Source organism: Orbicella franksi, chromosome 3, assembly GCF_964199315.1.
Source record: "Orbicella franksi chromosome 3, jaOrbFran1.1, whole genome shotgun sequence".
In the NCBI taxonomy this organism is placed as follows: Eukaryota; Metazoa; Cnidaria; class Anthozoa; order Scleractinia; family Merulinidae; genus Orbicella; species Orbicella franksi.
In genome coordinates this window covers 30,588,303-30,596,741 of record NC_138147.1, presented here as the reverse complement: position 1 = coordinate 30,596,741, position 8,439 = coordinate 30,588,303, and the positions used below count along the sequence as shown (strand labels likewise).

Here is an 8,439-nt window from a genome sequence, read left to right as displayed (position 1 = left end):
GTCTTTGGAGGCCGCGCAGTCGTCGAGGATTATGAACGTGTTGGTACCCTCGGAAAGACATCTCACGAACTTCAACCACTTTTCCACGGTGTGCTGCTCGCAGACTATCACATCCATTCTTGGATCGTTTTCGCCAAGCCGGTGGTAGGTCTTGTTGTGCGTGAAGGTAGGGCAGATGAGCACGATGTAATCGAACTTGCCCCGGAAAGGGCCGTGGAGCTGGTCCACCACGAACCTGGATTTGCCTGAATTGGTCGGACCCACGATGAGAGCGTTGAAGGGTATCTTGCTGGGGTCCATGTTCATATTCAATCCTGTACATCTTCATGCTGTCTGTTCATAATATTCCACTGGGAGTCGGAGATGACGAATACGTGACAGTTCACGTTGCCTGAGCCTTCGGCTTTCCTCTCGATTTCCAGCTGGACACCATCGGTATTGTTCACAAGGCGCTTCCCACTTCCGTGCATGTCTTGGTCTGCCATGGTGCGCATATCGACCAGAAGCCCGAAATTATCTCCGGTGTAAAACTTTGTCGCATCCATGTGCTCGGTTTTATTTTTTTCCTTCACAAAGAAGCGTTGGGCCTCTTCCCACATGTCCTTGCCTTCAACGCCGTTGTTGTAAATCATGTTGGGGGAGCTGTTGATCATCACGCTGACTTTCGTCAGATCTGGGAAGATGTATTTTTCCGAATCTCTGGTTCCATCGGTATAAGGCTCTATGAACAGCAGCAGGAGGGCTTTTAGCGACCTTTTTTGGGCATTGACTTTGATGTCGACCCGCGTTTTGGTGTCTTTTTTGAAGGGCACCACTTTGAAACGCATCACGTTGTCATAGGCGAACTCTTTTCCGCTGGAGTAGGTGCTGTACGCCTCGTCCGCCAGAGTCTTGCTGCGGATCATTTCGTACTCGAGCTGGATGTTGGTTAGCTTGTATTTCAGCTGGGTTGTATCGGAGCCTTTGACCACATGTTCAGCTCCAGCAAGGGTTACTTCGAACGTGAGGTCGTTGTAAAGGGCCTGGGGGTAGAAAACGCCGTGATCGGTTAGGATCTGATGGTCTAGCCTGATCCGGTACTTGCGCCCGTACACCTCATTCAGCTTGTTTTCAGCGTCGACGCCAGAGGTTTTCTTGTCTCCCGCGCCTGAGCGGATCTTGCACAGATCCTCGCTCTGAATCCCTTCGAGAATCCTATTGTCTCGCTCTTCCTGCGAAAGGAAGAGGTCCTCAGAGATTTTGTAGATGCCGTAGCCGACCGTGTCTTGCAGGGTGGTGCCTCCAAACTTTATGTGAAGCCTGTCAAAGAGCGCCCACGTGACGTTCTGGACAAGGAAGTTGTTGGCGTGCCCTCCAGAAAGGTCGATGTCAAAGACAAGCGCTAGCGAGCCTGGCACCAGAACCTCGTTCACGTTCAGCTTGGGCACTGAAACATACAGCGTATCGCCGGGGTTGGCTTCAGTGCGGGAAAATGTGATCCGCTTGACCGCGCGCTCGGCCTGCATGGCGAGTAATGTTTTTTGCTGTACGTTGCGCGAAGGTTCTCTGGAACTGACATTGTATAATACTCCGGCGATTATTTTCTAATTAAAAAAATAACAGGCTTGCAATATATCGCTATGGCGGAAGGCGGTGACGACTTTGCTTACAAAGATCCAGATGTTGACAAGAAGCTCGACAACGAAAATGACGCACAAGAGGTTAACATAACCCAACCTTTTAAACCAGTCGGTAGGTCCACTCCCTACCAACCTGGCGCCCCCTACCACGAGGGTGAACAAACGGAAATGTCTTTTATGGGGCCCGAGCAGTCCGGCCTGCCTGACACTTCTTATGCCGAGACATCATTTTTTGGAAAAGATATCCCTTTACTTGAACCAGATTTTGAAAGGGAATTTGTCATAGACCGGTTAAAAAGAGTATTTACCAACTTTAAAGAGAGTAGTTTTGCAATTATGAAAGGCACCAAAGGGAAAACCAAGGGTAAAATTGTTGCATTAGGTACGGGTGGAGGTGAGTACAAGATTATGAAAGATGACGGGATAAACTTCACGCAAAGTTTTTAGACAGGTTTGAAAACAAAATTGGGCCAAGAGCTCCAGATGTCATTGAAGAAGACCGGGATACCATCAGAGAAATGAAAAAAAGACAAAAAGAGGCAGAGAAGCAACTACAACAGGCGGAAAAACTCGCTTCGCAAAGAGAAGAAGAAAAGAAAGAATTGGAAGTTCTGAGAAGTAAAATCGAACAAACCGACGCTAAGATTGATGACATTCAGGATGAACATGGTTCGAATCTTGAAAGTGAAGCAGAGCTGCGTAGGCTCAAAGAACTGAAAAAGAACTATCAAAACGACCTTGAAAACAAGAAAAAAGACTTGGACTCGCTAACAAAAAAAGCAAGAAACATAGAAAAAGAACAAGAAAAGGTAAACAGACTCAGGGCCAGCATCGCTGCAAAAGAAAGTGAAACGAACGCCATGGAAGAAAGGTACAACCAAACAAAACCTTTGGATAACCTGAAAGAGCAGGAAAGCGAGCTGCAGCGCCAAAACGAGGAAGACCAGGCAATCATCCAAGATGAGAATGCCTCGCCCTCTGACAAAGAAGATGCAAGAGAGAGGGTGGCGGAAAGAAACGAGGAGATCGCGCGTTTGCAAACTCAGATCGCGGAAAGGGAAAGAGGGCGGCCTCTCTTGGAAAGGGTCGAAGAGATCTTAAAAAACATGGCGTGACATTGGCCGCTATTCTTTTCGCCACCGGGACCACAATCGGAGCTGTCATCGGGGTCCTCACCAGAGGTTTGAAAGCCACCGGCAAAGCTTTGGGAAATGGCCTCAAAGATATTGCCGCGAAACTCGGTTCTCTGCTGCCCGGGCTGATTGGCTCGATCGTGAGTTTCCTGTTCAAAGCCGCCGGCCAAGTCGTCGGATTTCTGGCCGAGCACACCTGGCTGCTCATTCTTGCCGCGGTGGCCTTTTTGTTCGAACAATATTTTAAGAAGCAGCGTTGACTTACCGCCAAGCCATGAACAGCAACGCCGATAATCCAACTACACCGACAATGACAGCTGTTTTGTTAATTTCGTGTTGCGGTGTTTTATCTTGAGCCGTGGGCTCTATTTTTTCTGCCGTTGGCTGCGCTTGTTGAGTTTCGGTTGAAGCTGGTTTTTTTGATTCGGCTGTTGCGGCTTTGTGTATCGGGTTGGATGGGTGGCTATTGGGAGCGTTAATTTTTGACGGGCCGCCTGCCATGATTTTAAGCCTAGCTTTTTTTGTGTCCGGGTTTACCTCGTTGTTCACTCCCAGTTTCATACCAGAGACCGCCTGTTTCAGCTTTGTTGTTGTAGCCGATTGTGCTTGCGGTGTTGATTATCATTTGCGCGGGCATGAGCCAGGCCATGGGGGCTACAGCGAGATTGAGCCTGACCTTCGCTTGGTCCACCGCGAGCTGGTACCTTTGCACGCTCGCGGCCAGGTCGGGCTGTGTGATCGCGCTTTCCATCAACACCAGGAACTCGCTCTGGGCTTCTCTTGCTCGACCGCCAGAACCAAGAATGCTGCTGCGGACGTTGACTTGCGCGCCCAGGATGCAGTAAACGAAAGCCTCGATTGACTGGTTGATTCGCGCCAAGCCCGCCTGCGTCAAACCTGATGCTGTGTTTGGCGCGAACCAGTCCGATTGGGTCTTAGAAGCGACCCCCGGCTCGATGTAATAAATCTGGTTCACTTGAATCGCTTTGCCGCCTTCATCGCTGAATTTGTTCCGTCCCGGGTGTAGGTAGTCAGTTTTCGACGCGCCGCTCGCACAGACGTAAACGCTTCCCAGACCGTGGTTTTCCCCGTGCGTGTAGCGGAAATCACTCGACGGATCTATACCGAACTCGTTGCATATCCTTTTGTACGAAGCAACGTCATAATGATTATTGTATTGGTTGAAAGGCGGGTCTCCGGGCAAAGCGCTCATGCTCTGAATTCCTCCTAGCTGGAACAAAATGCGCCTGACCGTGAAATATACGTGGAATTTGTAGAAAGCTCTTATCTGCGGGGGGAGATTCATCCCGCTGTCAAAGATTTCGCGAGAAACTCCGCAACCTTGTGTCGCGCAGAAAACCGCGAAGTTGAGCTGTTGCGGCCAGTATTTCATGTCTGGCCCTCCTAACCAGTGTTTTGATTCGACTGCAGAAGTGTGCCTGAGTTTGGTTTTTTGAAATATTTCTCGGAATTTTGTCGTGAAATATTGGTCAGGCGTGACGTAGATTTGGATTGCGTCGTTGAATATTTTTTTCAAGCTTGGCGCTTTGCCGTCGAAAGGTACCGCAGGGATGGCCAATGAAATTTTTGAACCGAGGGGCGACAATTGATAAGGAAAACCACCGCTGTCTCCCAAACCAAGCGCCTCTTTCATTTCCGCGCTCCAATATTTTCTATCTGAACCGAAGACGCTTTGAAAAGAGTCTTCGCTTTCTTTGAAAAACACCTCCGCGGTCACGTTATTTTTCTCGTCGACGCTTCCTTGCGAAACGAACCGGCTTTTGTCCGCTTTGGGGAAGCGGTTTAAAAAATTTGTCCACGCCTTTTTCTTCGCCGCCTCCGCTTTTTTTAACGCAGGACCACTCCACAAATTGGCCATTTTATTTGACCACAATTTTATTTGTTCAATATGAAAATGGTTGTTCTCACTATTGTCACGCAACAGAACGGAGGGACAATATATTTTGAAAAACCGATACCGAAAGTGCATTTCATGAAACTCATTTCTTGCAGTTTGTACAACAGCTGGGACACTTTGAAGAAAGAAGGTTCGGCCTCCTTGGGGGATAAAAACAAAGATAAAGCTTTGTCAGTTAGTAAACTACCCCCAGGGCATTATAATTTAGAAAGAATGGCAAAAGAAATAGACGGTCTGTTCGACAAATATTTGTATAGACAGTTGGAAACACAAATAAACCAACCCCTTGGCCAGCTTGTAATCAAAAATTTGGGGGCAAAACCGATTGAACTTGATCGCGATTTAGCCAATTTACTTGGTATTGGGCGAAAGTTGGATCTTACAACATTCGTAAAACGGCTTGCATATCCAACCACATATTTTATTCATTGTAATTTGATCGACACAGAACGGAATCTGTTCAATGGCAAAAGGTCAGACGTATTAGCCCTGTTTGATGTGAAAGGGAAGCCTTATGAAAAGGCGAGCTACCAGGGTTCTCCGCAACAGGTTTTGTGAGACTGCTCCACGGACGAGTTCATAAATAGCATCACTATTAGCGTCAAAGATGAAAATGGCGAACTCTTTGATTTCAAGGGCTTCCCTCTTCTTTTTGAATTAGAGTTAATTTAAATTTCTATATATACTCGATGTCTTCGGCGAATCTGTTGCCACCAAGCGCGCGGCCTGCCGAGAATGAAAGAAGACTCTATCCAAGCCTTCCCGAAACGACAAATGCCGAGAATTTCCGGCTAACCGAGATAATCAGAATTGAAAAAGAAATATCTTCTGAGGTCGAGCATTACAGGCTTGTGTTGAAAAAATATAAAAAAGCCCGGAAAGCGCTTCACTATTCCGTGGTTGGCCTTGGCGCTGTCACGGCAGCTCTGTCTTCTGGGGCTGTTGCAACATCACTTACCGGTGTTGGAATTGTTGTCGGCGCGCCTGTTGCCGGGATAGCCGCTTTATCTGGCGCAGTTTCCACTGGCCTGTCCGTTGTCAACAAGAAGCTTGAACGCAAGGTAAATAAACACTCGAGAATCCACTCCCTGGCTATTGCAAAACGTGACTCGATAAACTGCTCTGTCTCGCAGGCTCTTAATGATAATCGGGTTTCTGACACGGAGTTTCAACTGATCACACGTGAAATGCAGAAATATCCCCAGCTTAAAGAAGCTTTACGATCGAACTTCTCGCGAATACAGACAAGTCCAATCCAGCCAGATATCGAAAAAATAAGAAACCAGGTTCGGGACCAGGTTCGGGAAGAATATAGAAAAAAACTTGCGGATTAAAGCACAAATTTGAACTAAATTTTGAGCGAAAAAACACAAAACTCTCTCTTTGTCTTATCAAAAACAGATGATTGCGTTACCTTCACGCGTGACGTTGCGTGACAGGTCACATAAAAAGCAACATCCCTGTCGGGGGGTGCTCGTTGGCTGTTCTTTTGCCTAGCCCCGGCTAGGACTTTTTGCGCCGCTGACAAGGCGGCTGTCCCCTTTTACCTCCGGACGAGGTTTGAGATCCCGAGGGACCTCTGACCACCCCCAGTCACCCGGGGTTCACTCGGGGTTGTCACCGTGGACGGTCTCACCCCATACCCCAGACAAGCGCCTGTACGTACTGTATTAGGAATCAGAGGTGGCCACCCTCACATTCAAAAGCACCATCATTTGCTCGCTGATAAATTGTATAATTACTCAAGCTATATACATTGATCCAGTCGCCTCTCCTTTCACTTGTGGTGTTGCTTCTCTGTCCTTTGCCTAAATTCACAGGTTTTCACACATACGCATGCGCTTTTGGGTGGCGAGATGATGTCATGCTTGAGCTATATTTAGAGATTGGATGAATAAATTATATCACAACAGCAGTTCTGAAGGCCAAAATGATTGTGCTGTTCCACGCTATTTGCTTTATTTTCACGGAACTTTCTACGCCCGTTTGGCAGAAAGAGGTCAGACAGATAACATATCAAGTTGTTGAAGCCATGCGAGAAGCAGAGAAGACTTAAACAGGCTCGATCGAGGCCCTTGTCCAAGGAATAACACATGTTACGAGCGATCGAACGCTGCGATCAAATCTTGCTATTTTCTCGTTTCCTCCTGCTCGCTTCACTTCGGCAGCTCCTGTGGTGAAAAAATAACTTACAGCGCGTTGCCCGAGCGTATGTTTTTGGTAAATTCTGTTCTGGGTCGTCATTTTCGGCCCAAACAAAAAAATCTTGAGTTGTCCTCCATGTTTTTCAGTACTGCTCGTCCAGGGGGCCTGGTGAATATTTGGTTCCAGTCTTTCTGAGAAAAAATGTCACGCAACTCGCAAAACTTTTGCTTCGAACGAAGGTTAGTCGCCGCCTTTTTTTTGCTAACGCTCCCTACCAAAAAGGAACCACTCGTGCCAATCATAACCATCCCGGGAGCATACTTTAAAAAAATTCTTGTACTCTAGGTCGTCTTCTACGAGAGGTATTATCGGCGGGCTTAGCGTTACTTTATGAACAGTTCCCTCCTTTTCGAAACAGGGGAAACAACACTCCTCGAAATAACAGTCCGGATATTCGAAACAAATAACCATCGGCACAATCTGCTCCCTGTATTGACAGAAAGGCAGTTTTAAAATATTCTCGTGTACCTTGTCCCACCCCATTTCCTTTTTTTCCTTAATTTTTATCGCGATGTACTCCTTGAGAATCATCTCACGAAGCTCTGGAGGGAGGCGTTGAATGGCCTCGGAAAGCCCGCAGCTTTCTTTCCGGCCCCGCATCAGCCACCCGCACTTGTTTGGCGCTCGAGTCATCGCGGCTCGGGCGGTATAACAGCGGGCTCGCTTGTTTCCAATTGGTGTCACTCCTTTGTTGTAAGTAGTATAGGGGGAGTCAAACAAATACTGTTTCAAAGAGGGAGCTGAATTTCACCGTTTCGCAGCCCCCGGGTTCAAACGGACTTGACGGTGGGGGCTGCGATAAGGTGAAATAAAGCTCCCTCTGCGAAACGGTATTTGTTTGACTCCCCCTATACTACTATTTTTCTTAAAATTCTGGAAACATCTGGTTATCGTTTCAAAACATTTATTCTTCAACCCAAAGTAAACCTGTCATGTTTTCAAGGATGAGGTTTAAGTGGACAAATAGTAATTCCGAATGATAAAATAAACATTTCAAACACAGAGCAGTCTAAAGATAAGTTATATTCTACGATATGATATTTTAACGTGATAGTTCCGAGCTCTTTTCACTAGATGAGTGAAGGGCGAGTTACAAAGCCATCGAAGAATTGATCCTCGATGTCTTCGAGAAAAAGGCATTTTGGGAAATAACCTTATTGTTTGGAATAAAGCTCTTCTGCAATGAAATGGAAGGAAAGCCCTCTCTATTAGTGTTTTCAGCTTTTTAATGAAGATAAATTCACAACAGCTAATTTAAATTAATAACCCTTTACAATTGTGGCTGCGTTATTTCAAACTGAAAATGACAAATACTTAGCCAGGGCTGGTTTTAAATTCCTTTCCCGCCTCTTTCAAAGCACTGAGTACAAGCTATTGTTTGTGATTATCGAAGTCAACAAAGTTTTGCAGCTTTTCTGTTCCCTTGTTTGTATATGAATGACACTTCAGTTCACTTTGCTTTTATTCAAGCTGACAAACAGGTCTTTTTTTAATTTACTCTGCTATTCAGTATTTGCTATCTATCTACTCAAAATTAGAGCAAAGGAAACAGATGAAAGAAACT

General features: G+C 46.4%; 2 protein-coding genes across 2 annotated transcripts; both read right to left on the bottom strand.

The window, feature by feature from the left end:
• Window positions 1-308: 308 nt before the first annotated feature.
• Window positions 309-2,118, bottom strand: LOC145481945 (uncharacterized). The gene has a single exon (XM_081460520.1). It carries the CDS (start codon window positions 1,503-1,505, stop codon window positions 309-311), a length of 1,197 nt encoding a protein of 398 aa, XP_081316646.1. The 5' UTR covers window positions 1,506-2,118.
• A 625-nt stretch (window positions 2,119-2,743) lies between these two features.
• LOC145481944 (uncharacterized) lies at window positions 2,744-4,631 on the bottom strand. The gene has a single exon (XM_081460519.1). The coding sequence runs from the start codon at window positions 4,629-4,631 to the stop codon at window positions 3,264-3,266; it is 1,368 nt and encodes a 455-aa protein (XP_081316645.1). The 3' UTR covers window positions 2,744-3,263.
• Window positions 4,632-8,439: the final 3,808 nt, after the last annotated feature.